We start from the raw sequence: 23,707 nt of genomic DNA, 5'->3' as shown, positions 1-23,707 counted from the left end.
TGATATTATTGTGTCATGGACCATAAAGGCCTCAATCATTTTTCTGTAACACAAAGCCACTGGGTTCTTGGTGCTATCACAGTGCAGGGATATTTAGAAAAAAAATTTACCTTTGAGCCTGTTTCACCAGGAGATCCACGACCTCCATCCACACCTGGACGTCCCTATGGGATACCCAATCCAGTTAATATAGGTTCAGCTTTTCACTACATTAAGCACAGTATGCTTTTATCACAATATGCAGATGGAACATTTTTCAGCCTGGAACCGCGCAATACTCAAGATATCTCACCCTCTTGCCGGGCTTTCCATTAATTCCAGGGGGGCCTGGCAACCCGCGAGGTCCCTACATGAAAAATGAAGAGAGCAAAACAAATGGGAAAAGCTGTAAAAAGGAATTCAACAGGACAAAAGGAAATCAATACTGTGACAAAAACAAGAGTGGTATGTGGAGGTTAACAGTGAGGTAGAGATGACTGAAGTGGTCTTACAGAGGGGCCGTTGTCTCCTTGGTCCCCTTTGAGCCCAGATGGACCAGGAACACCCTACAAAATAACAACAAAAGGTCATCTTATTTAATAAAACATAAAGTAAATGCTCATTTATGCAAAAGAAAAATGCGCTGAAAGCATTTTTTCATAATCCTTCATTTCAACTGCTTTCTTTCATGAATGAAGATAGATTCTACAAATGATCAGGAGACAGTGAGCATGCATAATGATGAGGTTCAGGCAGGAGATTGAAAGCTTGTGCCTGGTTAGACAGACTGCAAAGATCAGGTGCTATGGTCTATATTTGGTCCTACATTAGTCAAAGGGGTGCCTTACAACTGGGCCTGGTCGTCCTGTAAGACCCATTGGACCTGGAGGCCCCTTAAGTGACAGCTGAAAGAAAAACACAAGTAAGTGGTTTATATATTTAAATTTCAGCTGAGCTTGATACCTTTTACTTATTATATACAATAAAATGGTCCTCATGCAACGTAATGTTACAAAGCGATCATGCCTTGTGTTATTATTTGACATGATGCTACTAAAGGATGGGGTGCTATCAAGTTGTCAAGTCTACCTTGGACTGTTGCAGGATGGCCTGTGCTTGTGCTTCTTGAGGAGACACCACTGGCCCCTTTTGCGAATCACCTCCAAACTGGAACTGGTGGCAATGACAAGGAGGAGTCAGGTCCCAGTGCAGGATTCCCCGATGTAAACCAAGTTCAATCACACAGCCCCCCCTTGTGGCCATGCAACTACACCCCATAAATAAAGTGTGCTTTGTGTGTGTGTGTGTGTGTGTGCGTGTGTGTGCATGTAAGTGTATAGGCATGTTTCAGTGTTTTAGTGTGAATAAAGGTCTCACTGGTAGCATTAACAAAGTTCCTGGAGGACCTGGGATCCCATCAAGCCCAGCAAGACCAGGGCGTCCTGGGGGCCCCTGAAAACAGATAATATAAAAGAAATAAACAACAGCTATTGTTTTAATGTGTTGCATGTGTGTGTGCTCGTGCTCTGGGGACCCACCTACAGGCAGAGGAGTAATATAAACTATAACATTTTGAGGGAAAGATTTAGTTAAGATTAATGTCAGAACCAGGCAAACCGTGCTTCTGGTTTGGTTAAATCTCCAGGAAATTAATGTATGTCAGGACTTGGTTGGAAAATAGCTGCTCTTGGCAGATGTTTCTAGCAGCTCTGAACAAACTAGCTCACCAGGATCACTCATTTTTATTCATAAACATGTGTTGAGGTACGGGGAAGGATTTCTTTTCTATGCAGTCATGCACTTTTCTGTATATTTGTTATCTTTTATGTAGATGGACTTGTGTCAACAAAGCTCCCCCCAGGACAATAGAAAAAAAAACTAAATCAATATCTTCCATCTGCTGAAATGAAGGAATACTGACATTGTGTAGTACACTGTGTGTGTGAGTGCTGTTTGTCCAAAAATTAATATTTAATCATTTTAATTTTCAAACATATTTTAATTTTAAGAAACATCTTCAATCATTTTACTCCAATAAGCAATTTGATCATAAAAAAAAAATCTTTAATAAATGTGTACATGAAACACAGGGATATGCATGCATGGCTTAAAGAGTCGTCTCTACTTTAGTCATTCACAAAAACCCACACATGTACGCACACAAAATAATTAAAAATAGGTCACACATCTGTGAGTCAAAATCCATCCCAGAAGTCCAGCAAACAAAATGTTTCAGTTTAAGGTCAGTTTCTGAACCTTAGCTAAACAGGTCAAACTGATGGCACAACTAACCCATTTAAAATTCAGCCTGTGAGCTATTTCCAGATCATAAGGCACACTCACCAGTTCACCTGGATCTCCCCTGGGTCCCGGAGGGCCTACTGGCCCAGCTGGACCGGGAAGCCCCTGTGGATGATACATTTAAAGCACTCAGACAAGCATTAACATGACCATGTTATATCATGGTCTCTAATCACATTCTCATCCTCAAATGCTCGACAAGAATCAGTTTGAAAATGTCCCGAGAGACTGATAATGACGCAACATCCTCCTCCTCATATGTACAAAAGTACCATCTATGATACCCATACTGTCATTACTGTGTTGCAGATGATATGGTTTTGGTATTTTTTTTCCTAAAAGTAATTTTACAGTTTCCAAAAACTGACACAAAAGGTTTTCCAAGTTATCTAGAAGTAGGGACCTCATGTGGACAGTTCAGTAAGACCTGGCTTACCTCTAGTCCTGGCAAACCGTGGGGTCCTCTCACAATTGTGCCCTTAGAAATAAGCACAGACAGAATGTAATGTACATTAGGTGAATACAATGCCATTCCCTAGCTCTTAACTGGAGCTGCTGGACTATACATTAAATGTCTTTAGAAGCTCACTGGTTCAATAATAGCTGGCTCTCCCTTCTGGCCTTTTTCTGCTCTGAGTGCAGCCTGGAGTGGAGAAAGACATGAGTTGATGAGGATAGTCAGAATTCACTTGACAGCAGCATTTGAAAACATGCCCACTTAATTGTTGCAAGCAATTTACCTCAAAATTAATCGTTTCAGCCCGTTCCCTCTCTGCAAAGTCAAAGTCATCCTCGTAAATTTCGTATTCTTCGTACTCCATTTTTGTGTCATTCTTTAAATCTTCATAGTCAAGAAACTGTTGAAATGTCACAAACTATTTAGTGCATTAGTGAAGACCAAAAAAACCAAACTGATTTGCTTCTGAGAAAGAGGCATAGCCTGTTTTAACATTAGTCCACCTCATATTCAGTAATATTTGGGCCCACGGTTACTGTGGAAACTGAGAGATCTTCATCCATGTTTCTGTAAAGGTCATCTTCATACTCCACCACCACTGGCTTCTTCACCGGGGTGTCATCCTGCAAGCCACCAAACAGACTTAAATGAGTCATAGCGAAGATGAAGCGGGGTGAGAGCTTTCAGTAGCAAACATGCCTCCACAAAAAAAGCACATTTTCTAATGTACTAAACAAAATAAATGTTAGCAAAACAGGTGGAATTAATGGAAATGTGCTGGTTAACTGAGATGCAGACTAGGAGATGTGAAGTTCGGTACAATGGTGGTTTGTATTAGCTGGTGGACAAGATCAGATTCAAAAAAAGACAGAAAAGCTACAGAAACAGCATGAGCATGAAAATGTAGTTTACTTTGAAAGTTGGCAACTAATACAAAAACCCCCCCAAAAATATCTGTTTTGCTGTAATAATTTAAGTGTTTGTTACATTTAAAAAAAAGAGCATCATATGGTATGATTTAACCTACTTTTCAGCCACCCAGGCACAATATTTATGTTCAAATAGCTTCAAATAATTAATACTTTTTTAAATGCACTGCTTAAGATGCTCTTTATTGTGTTGCATACACACATCAGGCTTTTTATAAACATCCTGTGAATGTACCTCTGCATGTTTTTTAATAGTGTACTTGGACAAAAAAGTAAAACAACCATTTTTATATTTAAGATGCAGACTCCACGTTTTCTGGGAAGAATAAAGAAAAGATTATGAGTACAATGGTGCTGGTTAGTGGCGATAAGCAACTCGAGAGGTGAGAAGAGGAAGAGGTGCTCTCTACGGTTAGGTGGTTTTAGGGCGGTGACTGGTTAGAACTGTAAATGGTGGGGAGAGGTTGGGATGAAGGACATCTACGGACAAATTTGTCTACCTCCACAGTAACCTTTGATACAGGCAGTGTGCTAGGGCTCACACTGGGGGCCTCAGTAGTGAAGTCAGGTTCACGTGTGGGAATCTTCATGACGATGTTGTCAAACCCTTCCATGGAATAGACAGTTTCAAGCGTGCTGTCAATTCCTGGTAGCTCTGTGGGCTGAAACGGCTCTTGTGACTGAAACTCTGGCAGTGTTGTAGACACTCTGAGGAAGTTGTCCTTAACACCGTCCTCTTCATGTTTTTTCTTTCTGGACCCCTTCTTGCCCTTGCCCTTGCCCTTGCCCTTGCCCTTGCCTTTAGAGCCCTTGCCCCTCTTCTTGTTATTCTTTTTGCCTTTTCTTCCTTTTTTGGAGACATCCTTCGCTTCATCTGGCTGGTCACTTTGCATCAAGTCATCAGTCTCAAGATGGGAATACTTATATGAAAAAAGCAAAATGCAAGATGGGGGTAAAGGTGGAGGATGGAGAAAAACAAACAAATAAACACTGCTGTGAATGAAAACACATTAAAGGAAACAGCCCGCTACAAAAATGTCAAGCAATGCATACAGGCCTAATGACCCTTGTAAGGTCAGAAACCTCCCCATGATTCCTACTGAGCTGGTAAAAACCAGAGTACATATAGAAAAGACCAAATACTCTCTCCTAAAGAAAATAAATGACATAATTTAAGTATTTGGCCAGGGGTTGCCTTGTCCATGATCCTATAAAAACCAAACTGTTAGTGGACTGAAACAAGTCATTTGTATGTCAGTGATATGAATGTGCTCTGCTTGAAAGTAAATCCATAGACAGACTCTGTGAAAGATATCCCACAATTTAAGTCTGCAGTATATGTAAAAATGGTCAGTGTGTGGGAGAGTGATTGGAAATAGGTCAGTCAGGATGGCAGATGTTGACATGCTCTGAACCAAGAGCTCATCACTCAGCTGTAGTTGTATAAAAAAAAACAGCTATGTGTTTATTTAAATGGCCTCACAGTCCACTGCTTTGCCAGTGACTTGCCACATCAAGTTGTGTGCTGACGCATCCATTTACATAATTATACAAATGCAGGAGATATAAGTGGTGATTTAAAATACTGTACTTCTTTAAATCCAGCCGTAGACTGCAGCTAGATTTTTCTTATCTCTTTCATTCATCACTAGGGACATATATGATAATTCATATCCTTGATAGATTCGCTTTTATACGTACCTTGAGGGAAACAGGAGGTGCTTTATCATATTTGAGTTTTCTGGCTCACGGTATATATGTGTGTATATACAGTGCCAGTCAAAAGTTTTGACACATTTTCCCATTAAATCCAATGGATAAATGTGTCCAAACACCTAGTATAATATTTGTTTCCAAAAGCACCTAATATTAGAAATGCTTCCATGCTGGCCACACTGGAAAGAAGATTTCTATGTTAACAAATGTAACAAATGGCCAATTCTATCCTATTTTCTTAATTCTTCTTTTTTTTAGAGCACAGAACTCTTTTGAAGTGTATAATTGTGCTTCTTTCTCTTTCTGGATGGGAAGATATGGCATGGCTGCAAGAAGGAGAAGCTTGTTGCATTGTTTAAACCTCATAATAAACAGCGTTGCTTCTCCTAAACAGAAAATGCAACAAAAAAAAGAGAAAACTAAACTAAAACACAAACCATGTTATTAAGCATATAAACTGTGGAAAACCTGTATATATACTTGAGTTTTTCTGGTTAGTGCCTTATCTTCATGGCAGTACTGACCTGGGGCAAGTCCACAGCTTGGCTGATGTGTGGCAAAGCTGAGTCACAGTCTGGTATGTAGTTTTCACAGTAGTTGGCAGCAGCTTGTGGGTCCTTCACAATCAGAAGTTGCTGAATATCTCCCTGAAACAATAAAGCCAGAAACCGATCAGTTTATTCAAGCAGTGGCATGCTGCACATTTTGGAAGGAGCATAAAATTAAATTTGAACCTTCACAGGTTGTGGGGGCGCCACATAACAACACCACAAACACATCAGCAAAACTGGCTGGATAGATAAATATAAAGCTAAGTGTAATACAGCAGCGTGATTCACCACTCATTCAGCTGCGGCTGACTTTTTCTCTAGAACAGCACCTGACTTTGTACACGAAACAGTAAAACAGCTCTGTCCTGCACGCCCCCCCCCCCCCGTCAGGACCTTTCATTTCCCATCCTGTCCTGCAGGCATAGCTTGAGTGTATATACTGTACAAACATGCAGAGAGACAGCACTGCTGCACCCTGCAGCTCTGAGCCAAGAGCCTCTGCTGACTTTAGCGTCTTCACACTCAACATTCCTCTACACTATTACATAATTATACTCGGCAGCTGAAAGAAAGCAAAAGACTTATTGATTCATGCTTCAAGAGAAAATTAATTTACTCTTCAATGAGTAATTTATCAAGAAAACGTACTAAACACAACACTTCAGATTTGACAAAAAAAGAATATTCAAAGACAACACAGAGAAACAATTTGGACTCTATTCGATTTTCAGGAGCATTCATGATTAATTTCATTGGATGAACATTGTATAGAAACATACCAATCACTCAACACATGCAAAAAATACACTTATAACCTGCAAAACTAATTTTACAACACAAACTTCAGAAAGAAAAGCAGTATAAAAAAACACAGGCAGTCACACAGCATAGTGCTTGACAAGGCTTTGATTGAATTAGGAAAAACAAATGTACGTGACTGACAGGCCACTGCAAACATATTGTCAGGTGAAATGTTATCCAGGGACAGCTGGGCAGCCATTTGTGATAAATTAAGTTGGATTAACTGCTTGATGTTGTGGTAATTATAGTCCCATTGTAATCTCTTTAATTGGCTTTAGCAGCCAGAGGTGAAATAAATCTGAACATATCGTTTCTCCGTTACGCTGTTGTAGCTCATATATCTTCTGATATATAGCTTAATTCAATCTTTATCAGTGGTGCATGTCTTTGCAAAGTCACAACCACTGTGCACAAACCTGCAAACCCAGGAATGAATGTTCAGTCATTTACGCTTTAATGCATCCAACATGAAAGGATTTGTTAAGCTCTTACTCTTTTTTTTCTTATTGTTTTAGTCAAGGGCCAGAATCAAGCAAATGGAAATATTGCACTTTCAGGTGAGGGACAAAAAGGGAGCGAGATCAGCAAAAGGGAATCAATCTCATCCGATCTCAATTTGAGATCAAAGGGGGTGTTTTCTTCCTGCTTTTCTTGCCTTTTACGAGCTCTCCCTAAAAGTACAGCAGTCACCTGTTTGTGCATCACCAGTCTCCATTTGGGCTGGAGAAAGGACATCAAAAGAAGATAAATGTGATGAAAAGGGAAACAAATTCACACATTTCTCAGGTCATACATGAGTCCGTTGTCAAAGGCTCATCATTAGTGCTCTGCTCTTCTCTGCTGCCTGAAACAAGATGTGTGGCGCAAGCAAGCCAAGCAATCATCACCAAATCACAAGAAGCAGGGTATTCCCTGAAGGCTTCCCCACTCTTATGCCATGCCTTAATCAGATCTGAAAAATAAATAAGTTTTTTTTTTTTTTTTTTTTTTTTTTTTTTTAAAAGCTTGTTTTCTTATATGCTACCTTTCTAGTTGATAATATTTCAATGTTTCATCTGCTTAAAACACATTACATGTGATCTAAAACAATACAGCCACAACTCAGGTAAACATTATTTATACTGACCACAGTAAAGCAAATGTGACTCCACAATTTGTGGTAAATACATGAATCTCTTACATCCTCAAAATAAAACTGCCCTTAAATAAAATGCTTGATGGGACACAGTTTCAACATGTCTAGAGCAGTGAGCCAAAAATATTTCTTAATCCCTGCACTAATTGGGACACAATGGACTAGAATTTCTTAACAAAATAAATGCTGGGCAGGATTTTATCGAAGCAGTCAGCATGCTTGAGGCACAAAGGGCACACAGCAGCCAAGAAGGAGCGCGACCACATTGGGTGTTTGCTTTACAGCAAATGCAAGCAAAGTGTTGAGTTCGAACAGCAAACTTCTGTAGTTATTTGTAGGAAATCTGGAAGCAATAGACACATTAGTGGCTGGCCACAGTCCCCATGCTCCCACGCTGAGCTCCCACGGTGGGACAACTGGGCCGGAACACTGGCCTCTTCCCCAAAACCAGGGCCTGGGAACAGGAGCCCAGAGGTCAGCCTGCTTAACTTCTCTCCCCATGGTACCAGCCTTACCAGGGGTGTGCTGCACTGATCTTTAAATATAAAAGGGAAAAAAATCTAAGCTAAAATCCAAAGTCGAATAGTTTTTTAAGAATTTTCTTACATGTTCCCCAGGAAACAAGTCAGATGGATTCATGTTTTCATACACAACCACGAGATCATGGGTTGGTTTAAAGGATGATTCTGGTGAGAGATCATACAGATAGTCGGAAGGGTCTTAGTCATCACCACAAGTCTGATATCATCATAGCTCTTCACACAAGATGATGAATAAGAGCATGGGCGTGTTTTGGAGGAAAAGCCAAACACCAGAAGACCTCGGTTACTCATGGAAAGGGAAATTTCTTGAGCCCACAAAAAGAGACACATTTCTCAGCTCAAGTGGGATATAAAGCGATAAAACTGGAAAAACCTGTTAGTGTTTGTGAGGCGGAAGGAAGAAGGGAGTGAGGCGTGAGAACATAGTGTGTGAGGGCATCTAAGGTTAAGTCAGGATATGTATGATGTGATGTTACTGCGTAAATATGATTAGGGACATAATTGCTGACCGCAATAACCATAAGACAGACACTTTTTACCATTAAAACATTTGTTTTTCAAGGTCAAAATGAAGAACTATGAGAAAACATTATTTCACACAAACAAAACCATCAAAACTACCTTTCTGCAAGAAATCTTGGTACAGAATGGACTGAGAAGATGGCCATTTATTCATTTTACTGTATCTCAACTTCACTCGATTCTTACCATTAGAAAACTGAATACCTTATACTTTTATGTATTTTCCTTTTTTTTTCTTGCTCCATTGCGGGTGAACTGAGAGCCCCGAGGACATAGAACGGGAAGGGGCTTGAGCTGATCTCAATTTCATGCTGTTGCTGAGAGATTAAGTGGGGCCTCATTGGGAATGACAAAAGAGAAAGGGATGGGAAGCATAGAGGATGAGTGGCAGTAGAGGTTACAGCACAGAAAGGAAGGACATGTAATTACTCACAGAGGTTAGTTTGATTTTTCATGTTTCTGTGTGTATTTTTTTATGACTATTATGCAAACCGGATCAAATCTCTATCAAATAAAATTCTCCAAATATATGCTTTACAAAGGGTTCAATGATCTAAGAATTCAGTTAGACATTGACATACTGCATAAAAGTAATATAAATTCCCTGTTGCTATGTGATAAAAAAAAAAAAAAAAAAAGAATATATAAATAAATAAATAAATAAAAGCCACAAGAGACGGGTAATTGTCCTGCAAGTAGATTAGCTGAGACCATTGCAATACATAGATATGCATATCCAGTCAAGCATAGTTTTTAATATTTAATGGACGGGTGATCAGCCCAGCCGTAAAAGTAATGAGAATGTGTCATGTCTCATAGTATGTACATGTTATAATATATACTAGATGCTCAAAATTAGAAGTCATTGCCAGGGGTCTGCAAGGGTACTGCTGGAACGGGGGCGAGGGAGGGGGGTCCAGAAACGTTTTGCTTTATTAGATTTTCTTATATATATATATATATATATATATATATATATATATATATATATATATATATATATATATATATATATATATATATATATATATATATATATATATATATATATATACACAAATTTTTTATATTCTTCCCACTTTTCCCCCACAAATTTAAATACACATTAAGACAAATTCAACATATTGCAATGAATGAATAAATGGAGGCTGAAGATTTTATCTTTCAGTCAGAATTGCACAGATTCAGCAACACACAGGCACTATCTCAAGTTTTACACCTGTTAGCTACCAACACAAGACCAGTCTAGACCTGTTCCTTCAAGCTTCCTGCATACACACAGGAGGAGCCATCCCTACTGCTGCTGTGACAATCATAGGCCGCACATTCTGCGCTTGCTCTGTCAGGTTCCCCGTGCCTGTTCAGTTACCAGCTGTCTGAGATCCAAAACACACACCAATATTATTCAAAAACAAGAAAGCTTTGTAAAATAACTATTCAATACAAACTAACGCAGAAAACAGTATCATTACTCCCCCCAGGTATGTTGTGCAAGAAGATCAAGATATTCTTGCTAAAATACATTCTTCTTATTCACAACAACCAACTACCGAGTCCAGTACTTTATCATCCCAGTTGTATGGACACTGTTATGAGTGAACATGGAGAGTTTTGTAATCCAACCAAAAAGCATCATGAACACATAACAGATATCCTCCACCTCAGAAACCATGGTGAAACTGAGAGGGGGTGCCTGATGCTGGTGTAGTGGCTGATAAGGGTAAGTACAAATAAGAGAAGACCTGAAAACATGCAGATAATTATTTGATTTCTGGATTTACATTTGAGGAGAGCGATATCATTGAATCCCCAACCTAATGAAAGTGTCTGCTTTAGGACGTGGACTAATCACACATGTAAAGGATACAACTCAGCGAGGGATTTTGATGCACTGCATGCTGCACAGGGATTTATTTGGTGGCAAATACTCAAGGGCTGACTTTTCAGAGGTCAAGGACTTGGTCATAAAAAGTGTCAATATGGTCAAGAAGAGTGTTTTGCAAATGCGTCTCTTCTCTGCGTTGCTACGGGAGAAGAACACACCGTGCTCCCTTTACCAGTCTGAGGTTTGATGGCTTTCTCATGGAACAGCATTGTCATGTGTGCTGGAAATACACTCATCTATCTGGAAGTTTTTACTTATCCAAAAGTGAACAAAGCTGCTACACTGCAACAATATTTAAGTGAAACTTTTAAAATCCTTTAAAATCCTGAGCAAAATAAAGTTGAAACTTGAAAACAATACGTGTCATTCAGCTGTGTGATCGACCCTGCTCCATCTCTGAACTGCTACTCTATTGAATATGTAGTTCATCATTTTAGTTTTTAACATTTGTCCAAAATTAGTGTTAACCTGTTTGACTAAGCAAAGCGAGTGCATGTAAGCACAGAACATTAATTCCTTCATCCAAAAATGTTGGGACGTTGTGTAAACTGCTCATTTACAATAAAACTTAAACAACACATCAGATGTTGAAAACTGAGACATTTTATTATTTCACTATATGAGCTCATTTAGAATTTGATGGCAGAAGCGCAACTAAAAAATTTGGCATAAATCAAAACAACTGGACAATCATTTGGCATCTATTTACATTATCTGGCAGCAGGTCAGTAGCATGGCTCGGTATTAAAGGAATATTTCAGAGAGGCACATATGAGACAATGGAAATAGGTTCACCAATGTGTGACAAAGTGTGTCAATAAAATTGAGGATATCAGCTCCTCAATGTGAAATTCTGAAACTATCAATAATGTCTGTTGTACAATCAAAAGATTCTGTGTTAGAAGGAATCGCTGTGCACAGAGCATGATTCTCTGCTAGAAATATTGTACAGGCTCAGGAAGAGTTCCAAAGAAAACTGTCTGTGAGCACAGTTTGCTATTTAATCCACAACTGCAGGTTAATTAATAATCATAGAAAGAAGAAGCCATGTAAGAACATAAGAACAGAAATGTCTTCTCTTGGGATGAGCTTATAACCACTTTTCAGTGTTCACATGAATCCAGATTTAATTTGTTTGTTTTAGAAGCAGTGTCCTGCAGTGTGAAGAGGAGAGGGAACATCCAGCTTGTTATTCAGCAGACAGTTCAAACGCTTGCATCTATAAGGGTTGCATTAGTGCCAATGGCATGGGCAGCTTGCAAATCAATGCAAAAAACCATATTATATTTTCACAGCAAATATCTTCTCACACACATGTAACATCTCTTTCAGGGACCATTGTCTTGCATATTTCATCTAAACAATGCTAAACCAAATACTGCATCTCAGCCCTTTGCTGGAAAACCAACCAACTTGCACATCAGACCTTTCACCCACAAACTGCTCTTGTTGTATTATGAAACAAAAAAATCCTGCAATAAAGGCTTTTGAGAAGCTGGAATCCTGCATCTGACAAAAATAGGATAACATTCCTTTCCCAAAACTCCAGTGACTGGTGTCATTCCCCAGACAAACAGTTGTTAAAAAGAACAGAGGAGACTAATTTTTCAACTTTTTTTTAGATGCGTTGCTGAACTAAAACTTTCCATGAAATGGTTAAAATGTCTCTATTACAGCATCTGATATATTGTTCACGTTCTATTTGCATTTTATTTTTCATCCCCTTAGCACCTAAAGTATAATATTAAATGCATTCTCTTTCTGAGACCTACTGCGTTGCCATGTGGTAAAAACCTGCTCAGAACCCTGCTGTATGCAACCTGATACAGAACTTAACATTATTTCCCTCTGGTGGATGCATGTCTTTTGCGGTGCTTTAATTCTGACATCAAACAGTAATAAGGTTACATAAAGGTAATTACTAACGTCAGGGTTTTTCCCTTGTTAATCTGTTTGTCTGTTTCTTAGCAGCTTTATACAAAAATTACTGAGTGGATTTTTTTGTTTGCTTATTTGTTTCTGGGGTTTTTTTTTTCTCCTGAAAATGGGTCTTAATCCAAGTTAAATTTCATTATAGGAATGATCAGGAAGGAACTGTAGACACAGTCATTTTTTTAAGGTTTCTGCATGACATGGGTCGAAACAAGCTGCTTGGAGGAGTTCTGCACTCTCTGGTGCTTTTCTAGTTTATTTATTTATGTATTTATTTAACATTTAAAACATGCTCAGTATTTCTAGAATCAGGCAGGGGTTATTTACATTTCACACAGCATCACAACGTTTTTGAATGCACAAAGAACATTAAATTACTGGCCATAAGCTTCACAGTTCAACTACAGCAAATTATGCATTCAAACTAGAACCACCAGATCGGCAGATGCTTTGTTTAACTAAATCAAAAAAGAAAGAAAAAAAATAACTAAAACTGGACTAACTAAAAATTCAGTATCTAAATAAAAAGCCAGTTGTCTGCTTTAAAGTGTTATTTTGCTTTCTGAAAACCCTACCTCAAAAACGTCTTGATCCAGCAGCCGTGTGCCAACCACAGTGACGCCCTCTGTGCTGACAACTGCATTTTCCCCTCGCAGCAGATCCAAGGTCTCTACCTTCTGGCAATCTAAGTAAAGGGTCACAGTCTTCTCCTGCACACTGTAGGCTATCCTGTGCCATCTGAAAGAACAACAAGAAAGAGTAAACTGACACTTCATCTTGTGGAGGAACAAAAATGTTGAAGTGGATGCTTGTTTTGTGTATGGTGGAAATGTCTGCAGAATCAGCAGAAAACTTGTTTCACGCCTGAACCAGTGGGGAATCTGAGAAAGTGTGAAGAATTGATTTCCTTATCTCCTTTTGATCCGATTAGATCACTGAATCAAGTTTTTCCACAACCACCTTATTCTCTCTAAAGACACAGGTAAAGCAGAGTAACTAAGCTGTCAGGACACATGTGAGGATTCACTCAAAGAGTTGTCAGGTTATGTTATGTGCACATAAGTTAGACAGTTATAAAACCCTCATACTACCCACTTTCCATCAGCCAGGTTGATCCTCCTAAAAATGGGGTAAAGTTCTGGGGTTGGCTGCCCATGCTGGTCCTCATACAGGAAGACAGGTGATCTGCCCACTTCCATTCCCAGCTGCTGCACCCCCTGGTCATCATATATGGAAAGCAGGAAAGCCTGGGAGCCCTTCTTAGCTCGTATGGTCGCCATGAGGGAGAAATTCTCAGGAAATTTGGAAACTGGATGGCAGAGCAGAATGTGGAAAGGATGGGAAGGTAGTTAAGTAAGAAAGGACAGAAACCATGCATGTACCACCTTCTGTCACTCAGACCTGGGTAAAGGTAATGATTGAAAACATGAAAGCATTCAGCGCCTACAATGTATAGTATATATAGTTTTATTGAAAGAAATGTAATATGAAATGCTAATGCAACACGCTTTAGTGCTTTCAGCAAATTTTGGACATTGCCAAGTATTCCTTTGCTGATTTTAATTGCAAGGATTTTCTGTTTGTGGTCTTGTGGAAAAGAGTCTAGACACTACCAGGGAATAGCTGTTTAGTAGGAGCACTAAGCTGGATCTTTTTGATCTTGTAAGCCAGGTCCGTCTCCTCCATGCCTTTCCTGCTGGTGCAGAGACCAGCCTCCAAGGACACCCCCTCCATGTTCTCTGACAGCTCCAGCACTCGCAAAACATCAATGGGGTCATCTGGGAACAGAAAGGAAGAGAAAATGAGCCATCTGCCTGTAGTTACGATGCAGATCGAGGAAATGTGTTGTTCATTTCATGCTTACAGACTGTAGCTCGTTCTGTCTTTTTGAACAAGTTATTGTTAACATCCCATTAAACAGTTTTATTTCTCACTTGTGTCTTCTCCTCTCTCAAGAATCAGTAAACTTAAAAAGCTTGTAGCAGATGGCAGCAGCGTGATTTTACTTGTTTGGTTTAACACTTAAATTCAGCCAGTGTGACAACCCTTTTCTGTCTCGATCACTTAAGTGCTGGTTGTTACTGAGCTGAAGAGCAGGATTTAGTGTTGCTGGAAGCTGGTTTTAAAATGTGGTGCCTTCCTGCTTCCTCAGAGTCGGAAGAGAAGAACTCTTCTTAGGTGCTGCATACACTGTGGCGGCAGGTGGCCAGGCTTCTGTGGGTTTTATTATAGGATAGGGGTGGTACACAGTCTGAACCTTAATCCTCCGGTAGCACACCTGACAGCTGACACCTGGATGCAGCTCATTCTGCATGAGCCCACAACAATGCCTCAACATCTCATTCATCATAATCTGAATCCCTCACTAGCATAAGTCCATTTATGATTTATGTATTCTCACTGCAACATTCCCTCACAAGTCAGCAAGTTTTGCTTTGGACCATCAAAGGCTATAGCTTTGAAAAATGAAACATTAGAGGCGATGTCAAGGCTTTTTTTTTTTAACTAAATCCAATTTCCTTTGTTTTAGATGTTAGGTAAAAGTGAACAGAAACAAAATCAGATAGAATAAGGAAAATGACTGCAATGCACTTCGGATAATTTATGTGTTTCCATTGAAAACTCCAGTAAAACCAAGCTCTAATATATGTCATCCATATCAAATTATGTTTATCAAAGCTACTGATGCCTCTGTAGATATGAGCTTTCTCTCAGTGAACGGTTTTCTGTCCTGTCAATGAGCCTGTGCTTTATTCGCAGTCCACTGTTCGTGTTATTAGATGTCTGCTGATAAAGTGCTGCAGTGAGCATTAACCAGGATCAGAGCCAGTCTCCCACCAGCTGCTACAGAGAGCCGCTCAGCACTTAGCATTCCAGGCATCTGAAACGAGGATCCTAAACCCAAATTGCCTCCTGCAGCTCTTGCTGCTCAAAGCTCGCCTTTTATTCTCCTTGTTAATTAAACATGTGGAGAGAGTTTACCTTTGCCAAGACATTGCCAGTAGAAAAACACAATGTTACATTTTATGGCATTTTTTATTTGCAAAGTAGGCATCGTTTGTCCAAACTAGCATTAATAGCTTGTCCTGTTGGTCCCTTCACATATTGAAAAGGTTTCAAATAGGTTAAACTCAGATATACAGCCAAGTTCCAGTAATATAATATATATAGTACGTGTCTATCTAAAGACTTTGAACTTTTAAGCCAATTTAACCAAACTGATGGCAGAAAATTGGAAGAAAACAACCGAACCCTGAAGCTATTAAATGCACAAGTAGCAGCAATAAAAGTTGACCCACACACACAGTCGTCCAGGATAACTTTCAGATTTGCCCTATTTATCTTGAGAGCAGACCAAGAACTAAATGTCAGCAGATAAAGTATATGTGCACATATTGACTCTTAGATTAGCATTCAAGTCAATAAAGACAGGCAGTGTTTTCTTTAACTGTCATACCTTCAAAAAACTTCTTTATATTTTGATGTTTTGCCAAATGTTACCTTTTATAATGACTTAATGTGGGTAACTCTGGGTAATGTTCACATCCTACTTCTGTTTACAGGATCATGCAATATTTATTGTTCCCTGTCAACCATTGTCCAATGTTGAAATCAAAACCTAAACACATCAGCATGTTACTAAGGAATTAAAAAAAAAAAAAAAAAAAAAAAAAAAAAAAAAAAAAAATTGAACTATAAATTAAAAGTTGTGTGTGTGTGATACTCCACACTGGTAAAATATAGTAGATTTATGATTTCCAATAACTCAACTTGGACAAATGCTAACATAGCTCAAAATATGGAGTATTTTCTTGTTTTTTTTCTTGTACAAATAATACATTTCGACGTATTACAAACTAATGAAAATGCTAATTTGAACTTTTTCTTCTAAAAAAAAGTCTCATCAAAGACAACCAACAGACTGATAATACTGGTTAGATTATGAAGCAAAATAAATGACATTTACTTTGAGTGAATCACCAAGATAACAAGGTTTATCTCAAAATGCTCTTTTCAGACTGTCCCTTGAAGCAACTCACAGACATGGTGCTCCAGAGTGTTTTCTGTTCTTGCAGCTGAATGTTTAATTGGAAAATTTAAGCAGTTTCTGTTGCAACACTGTTAGTTTACTGTGTACTCTGTCTTATGCTGGGGTTGTAATATTTCACTGAATGGGTAGAGCGCCTCTGTCCTTATCTGATCTCAAATGAGCTTTTTATGGCTTTACTGTGGCTTTATTTGATTGCTGACTACAAATCAAGTCCTTTGGGTTAGCTGAGTTGAAAGTTTGTTTTTTAGTCAAAGGTCAGAATCCAACACACTCAAATTCTCTCTCTCTCTCTCTCTCTCTCTCTCTGTTTTTCTCAGTCTCTCATACATGCTCATGCACACAAGATGTCACAAGGCAGTGACGTTTGGAACAATCTGGAGTAATTTTTTTAAACTGAAGCAACATGGGTTTGATTACACTGACAAAACGATTTTAGTGCAAGTTAACAGAATCATTTCATTTTGAGCAGTCCAGCAATGTTTCAACACACCCCTTGAATCATATTAAGAGGATTTCTGTAATGAGTTTTTGAGTCAGCTGTTGCCTAGTTCATGTTTTAGCTTGAGGCTGACAGGAGAGCGTTGACCTCTGACACGTCAAAGACAAAAAAAGGAACACTCAAAATGCACAGCAACGCCACAGGGAGAAATCTGAGACGAGCACCAGGAACTTTCTCAACAAAGACTGTGCTTTCACAACTATCTGAATCAAATGTCAAGGAAATAATAGGAATCCAACACCAAAGTGTGCAAAATGCAGTGAATTTAGAAGAAACTTCAATAAGTTCAGAGGGCGAGGGAAAAATCTGTATTGGATGTGCAAGGAAGTAACTTCAATGGCTTCTGATACAACATTAACAGCTAGCTGGATGCAAAAACAACCAAAATAAAATATAATCGTGTTTCTGTTCAGTTGTCGCTTTTTTACTTGGCTTCTATTCTTGACAAAACATCAAGAAGAATAGCCCAGAATAATGGATGTCTGTCATTAGCAGTCCAGATCCATGCAACAATTGGTAAAAGAATGTTCTTTTCCCTGCTTTGGATCCATTAAGTCACCTTGAGTTATGCCTATTGTAGCAGCTTCTTTATGTAACCTCCAGCACTGACTGTCTGAACACGTTTTGCTTGCATCTCATTCTTTTGCGTGTGTGTGTGCGTGTGTGTGTGTGTGATCATGTCCTTATCTCACCTGCCAAATTATTTTTCTTCTAGAAGCTTGGGAAGATTGGACAAGCTACGAAATCACTGTGATCAAGAATGCTGGAGCACAACTGCAAATAAACAAAACAGTTCCTACCATTTAAAGTTATGCTCATCATGTTCAAAACGCCATAGTACCTCTAAGGACCAGTGACTCAGTGTGTTTTCCAATCACATCAAAAGGTCAGAGCACTGCGTGGAAGGGGCTAAAATGTTCAGATATTTCATGAATGTCTGCGGATTCTTGGTGAACAGGCCAATTCTACATGCACAGACCAGTAGGTCATTTTAATGGAGAAAGCTCATTGGGATTTTATGCAGATTTCTCTGCTATAACACATGTCCAAAGCTGTCTTCTCTCCCTCTTTTTGTGGAATGAGATACGAACAGCTGCCCAGGAGCAGTGGCAGATGCAGTTTTCCTGGTAGAAGTCAGCTGAGCAGTCCATCTCACAAAACTGACTCAAAACCATCCAAATGCCACCAAGCCGTCTTCATCTGTGCATCGTCGGTGGTTTCTGACCCGTTCTCTCCGTGCCCTGTGGTCATACAACTCAGAATCATTTCAGTCATACATGGATATAATGTGTTCTCTGTGTTTCTAAAGCAAATGTCTCTGAAGACATGTTTCATGACTCACACCTCCTACACTCCCAGCCCTGCCGGAAAATACCCCTCTCTCACACACACACAGTACAACACTGTCAAAAGCTATTGCATGTGGGAACTGGAGGAATTTTAACAAGAAATGAAGCCAATGAGAGATCTGGGCAGTTAAATATTCCCATAGTATCTTGGGCCACACCCTGAGATGAGTGGAGGAGACATTTCAACTTTAAATCACTGAGCAGAGATATGCACGTCTCATGCGGTAAAAATAAAAATGCATTCTCATCCAGAATAAATAAAAATCACAGTATCAGACAATTACACACTCAAATGTAAATATTCAAGTGTGCCAAGCTTTTAAAGATGGTGATTTATGATGAAAAATTAATGAAAGGTCCAGTGCATGTGTTTGATTAAATCCAGACACATTTTAGCTCAGGCATTAAGAACAGATAATCTAATAAAGTCCGGATGTGAGCCTACGTCTGGGTCACAAGTGTGTGCAGACAGAATCACTATAAGATGAAGAAAACTAAATTGAGCACCCACAGAATAGGTTGATTGATAAACTAACAGTGCACCCATGCAAGTGTGAGGAAACAATCTGCGCTCACTGTTTACCTACTGCTCAACATCCAAGGAGGAAGCTGAAATCACTGGGGACCTCTAAGCTTTTTTTTTTTTTTTTTTTTTCTTTTCCTAAGCCAGATCAACATATTTGTCTGTGTGTTTAAAAGAATCATAACTGGAGAAATGTTATACTGTGTCATGTAAATATCAGCAAAAAGGTAGCTTATTAAAGCTTTCACTAAAAGCATTCATTGTTCTGGAAGCTTGCAGGAAATGATTGAGGCAGAGATTGTCATTGTGGGTGAATAGACTTTGTGGTTGAATCTGTTTTCAGTTATCACTGACAGTTCAGGAGGAAGCCAGGTCAGCAGTCTACATACAGAGATAATATAGTGAGAGAGAGAGAGAGAGAGAGACATATGGATATATGTGTGTGTGTGTGTGTGTGTTTGTTTAGGTGTGTGTTTATTTTGAATATTTTGCATGTTCTTCTTGCCTGTGTGTGCATATAGGTTTGTTAAGGTACTCCACCTTCCTTCCACCAAGACATGAATGTTAGGTAATTGGTCAAACTAAATTCTCCCTAACAGTGAATGTGAGCGTGAGTGATTGTTTGTCTCTCTGTGTTGGCCCTGCAGTAGACTGGCAACCTGTACCCTGCCTCTCGCCCAATGATTGCTGGGATAGGCTCCAGTTTCCCCACAGCTCTTAATTGGAACAAACATTGGAACAAACACTTAAGACAATAGATGACTATATATATATATATATATATATATATATATATATATATATATATATATATATATATATATATATATGTATATATATATACGTGTGTGTGTGTGTGTGTGTGTGTGTGTTTTTATAAATCAAAGTACCTAATATAGAGGCTATCTCTGAATGTGGGTCAGAGAGTCTGTTCTGTTGTGAAGGATAATGCCTGCACCAGTTACACCACTAATGTTGAAGCCAAAGGACTTAAATGGAATCTGGTTACACATTTCCTTCCAGTTCTCATCATCACCACATTCTTCAATCTCCACAGTTTGTTCTGCTCATGTTTGCTCTCGGCATGATGAGCTGATAAGCCAAAAGCTGCATGGCCCACAGAGAAAACACCTGCCCTTCAAGGCCCTGTACCAAATAGGCGCTCCACACAGATGCAGAGAAAACCTCCAGTAACAAAAAAGTAAACCCATTTCCTCCTCTCTACTTGAAAAAAACTTTCTATGAAAACAGCAAATGCTTTCATTAAGCCTAAACATTTTCTCCAATCCATGCCTAACACTGGCACAGAGTGACCTCATTTCTAATCACAAGCCATCTTAAAGAGCTAAAACGGATATTAAGTTTGAAAAATATGTAACACAAGCACCAAGAATAGAACAAGTGTTGTTTAAACACCTTTTCACATGAAGAGGGACCCATACAGTCAGACACTTACATATAAACATGCAAACATGTACAAGTGCACTCCAATCGGACATATAGTCTCTTAGGTACAACACTGGGCAACTTTCTAAAAATCAAATTAGAACAACATGCTACACACCTACATGCACACACACACATATGCATTAATGTCACTGTTACATTAGATGACACTGAGCACGTTCAGATAATTACAAATAATGAGCAAGGTCATAATATTGTTCTGAAGAGACTATGTACGGCTTCAGTGGCAGCTAAAATAACTCTGACCTCTACCATGATGTGCATGTGATGTGTGAGGAATAAATAGTCAGATTCCATATAAAGTGACCCTGCAAAGAAGTAAGCCCCTCTGATGTCTGTGTATTGCAATTCCACAGGAAGCATCTCCAGCAAGTCCCAAAGAAAGCTGCTTGGAGCTTCCAATGATTAGAAAAGCCTGAGGGAGAGGGAATTTCTGGAAGCCAGATGTGTGTTGAATACTATAGATTGCAGTGCGGCGCCACAAAGTGTTTAAGTATTATTTCTACATATTAAAGACTTGGGAGAGTTCCAGGGACGTTTGGCCCCTCAAAAATTCTTTGCAGCAGTTTGATCTGACGCTTGCAGTATCAGCAGACATACAGTAAGCATCTCTGACTTCTGATGTTGGAGGATCTCACTGGATTAAAATACGTTGTGGCACGAGTATTTAGAAACGTTTTCTTTTCCTAATGTAAACCTGGTCAAATTCAGTTACCACGTCTCATTTGTTTTCATTTGCCACTAATTCGCGATGGATCAAAAGAAAACGAGGCTTGCTGACTTCCTATGGGAATCTGATGCAGGACTGGCAAGAAGGCTGCATCAAACAAGACGCAGTGAGGGGCCTGTCTGCACAATTTTTCCATGTCAAAGAATTAGGGAAGCAGTGGGATGTAAGCAGGAGGAGAGATGATGTAAATGAAGAGATAAGGCATGTCAAATAAAAACAAAATTATATTGATACTTGATTGATTTTTAAAAAAATAATGCAAATGGGTTTAAGAAAAAAGAGAATTTAGAAGTGAACTGTGCACGTGTGCAAGAATGCCCCACTTCCTGTCTGTAAACATGACTACAAAGCGCTCTCTCATGTCTCTTGTACACACAGCAAGCATGTGGGAAAACGCTCCTTTCACTGTAATACACACATGTTCTTGTGGAACATTCAAAGGCTCAGAGGCACAAAGGACTTATCAACCACAAGCACATATTTAAGACTGCGATATCTGCACTACCATATGTCTCATACACTTTGAAATCATCTCACCTATCCCTGCACAGGCCCTCCATAGCAGTGGACACAGCAGCCACTGTGCCACTAGAATGTGATTCGGTCAGATGGCTCACTTCATTTGCCATCATTTCATTTCAGTCAGTGAGGTCCAACAAATCCTCACAGCCACAGACTGGGTGCATGTGGAAAGTTGTCATCTTTAAGCACCTCTTATAACGACAGGGTTTACCCTTGCTGTTGAGACATGTCACTCCATCAGTGACTTCTAACTGCTGCACCTGCAAGGAAGAACCCTGCGCCGGTTATAGATAGTCTCACATGGCCATAGGGCATGAAGACCTGTGTTGGTGACTGATAGCATTGGGCCAAATGGCATATGGGAGCACAAACTGACTACAGCACATGAGCATCTTCACAAGGGCAGTACATGCCAGGCTGCACTAACAGAAATGCATACACAGCCTTTTGAGAGTCAATAATCGTTTTGCAGGTGTAGAACTGAAAATATTAATGCATCTCTAAAGTAACCCTATGCAATATGACCTGAAATAGAAGCCTGTATTGAAAAATGTCCAATGCATCCAATTTGACCCGAACAATCCTGATTATGGCAGAAAGAGTGTTAGTGCTAAACCCCTTCACATAACCTATGCCAGCGGAGGGCACATTAAACAGATCCATGACAAGAATTTTAATCTACTCTGTTCCTTCAGTGTTTAGCCATTCACGTTGTTCTCAAGCCAACGTTAAACCTTTTTCGCAGTAAACTGACGCCGGTCTCAAGCAAACTCAAAGATGACATCACAAGTTGCATCCCCTAAAAGCGCACCTGACAGAAAGGACGCATTCAGATCCAAGTGTTGGAAATGCGTTCAGTTAAAACGCAGCTGCTGCAGAAACAGCACATGCGTCCGTTGTGTAAAGCTGAGAAGCAACTGGCCAGTGTACACAAGTTCACAAAAAATACATACTGAATAACTGCGGTCATTTACACAGGTCTGAGACTTTCCAACAACTTCCGAAAGTAATTTGAGCTAAGTCGCTATTTTAATGGCAGCCTAAAGCGACTCCTTTGGACAAGTTGCAGCATCACCACAACATCTGAACAGCTTTAGATCCCAGAAATCTGCCGAACACACCAGGATCAAAATGAAAACAGAACCTGGAGATGATGAATTTGCGCTGAAAATTCGTGTTGTCTGTGGACCATGTGAGGTTTTAAAGTGCCAGCATCACTCAAGCTACAGTCACAGACACACAAATAGGACTTTCATTGACATGTTTACCTCTTTTAACACGAATAACCTGCCAAACTGCAGTTTTTTTACGTGTAGATACTTTACCGGCTTGTGCTGTCGTTAGATGAAGTAGGATGAAAAGACAGAGCTGTATTCTCCTGTGCGTCCTGGTCCTTTTAAAATGCTCCATCCTTCAAAGCGGGGACACCGTCTGCACAAGCAACCAGAACTTTAAGCTGCAGAAGTTCTGTTTGCTGGAACTAAGACGCCATTCGTGGAAGAAAGGACAGACGTACAGTCCACTTTCTTGATTGCTAAAGAAGTTTTGTTGTGGTGGCTCCTCACAGTTTCTTTCTGTCCCCTCTCATTCAGTGTCTCCCTCTCACCATCACACCCTCCCTCTGTTCTCCACCCCCGCCTCTTCCCTTCCATAGGACTGTGTCGAGTATGGATGAGCGGTGCCCCTGTGCAAAACTAACTCATAAATCAGGTTTATTACTTGAGGTAATTTGTCAGGTTTCACTTCTCTGAGGTTGTCATTACCCCCAGAGATGCTGTAATGTACAACACTCTTACCTCTTAACCTGTCAAGAGTT

General features: G+C 39.5%; 1 protein-coding gene across 1 annotated transcript in view; it reads right to left on the bottom strand.

Moving 5' to 3' along the window:
• The window catches only part of col5a3a (collagen, type V, alpha 3a), a 45,442-nt gene extending 22,089 nt beyond the window's left edge, over nt 1-23,353 (bottom strand). The window contains exons 1-17 of the mRNA XM_079253390.1: nt 23,217-23,353; nt 14,364-14,528; nt 13,846-14,059; nt 13,326-13,488; nt 5,907-6,029; nt 4,167-4,586; nt 3,241-3,360; nt 3,021-3,137; nt 2,870-2,923; nt 2,717-2,758; nt 2,323-2,385; nt 1,357-1,431; nt 1,069-1,152; nt 828-884; nt 492-545; nt 293-346; nt 111-164 (exon numbers count right to left, since the gene is read on the bottom strand). Of these exons, the coding sequence (XP_079109516.1) occupies nt 111-164; nt 293-346; nt 492-545; nt 828-884; nt 1,069-1,152; nt 1,357-1,431; nt 2,323-2,385; nt 2,717-2,758; nt 2,870-2,923; nt 3,021-3,137; nt 3,241-3,360; nt 4,167-4,586; nt 5,907-6,029; nt 13,326-13,488; nt 13,846-14,059; nt 14,364-14,528; nt 23,217-23,301 (1,944 nt within the window). The 5' untranslated portion in view covers nt 23,302-23,353. The remainder of the gene's footprint in view (nt 1-110; nt 165-292; nt 347-491; nt 546-827; nt 885-1,068; nt 1,153-1,356; nt 1,432-2,322; nt 2,386-2,716; nt 2,759-2,869; nt 2,924-3,020; nt 3,138-3,240; nt 3,361-4,166; nt 4,587-5,906; nt 6,030-13,325; nt 13,489-13,845; nt 14,060-14,363; nt 14,529-23,216) is intronic.
• Nucleotides 23,354-23,707: the final 354 nt, after the last annotated feature.

The sequence above is a fragment of the Telmatherina bonti genome (genome assembly GCF_933228915.1).
Source record: "Telmatherina bonti genome assembly, chromosome: 14".
Classification (NCBI taxonomy): domain Eukaryota; kingdom Metazoa; phylum Chordata; class Actinopteri; order Atheriniformes; family Telmatherinidae; genus Telmatherina; species Telmatherina bonti.
Note: the sequence above shows the minus strand (reverse complement) of the source record. Positions and strands in the feature narration are given on the sequence as shown.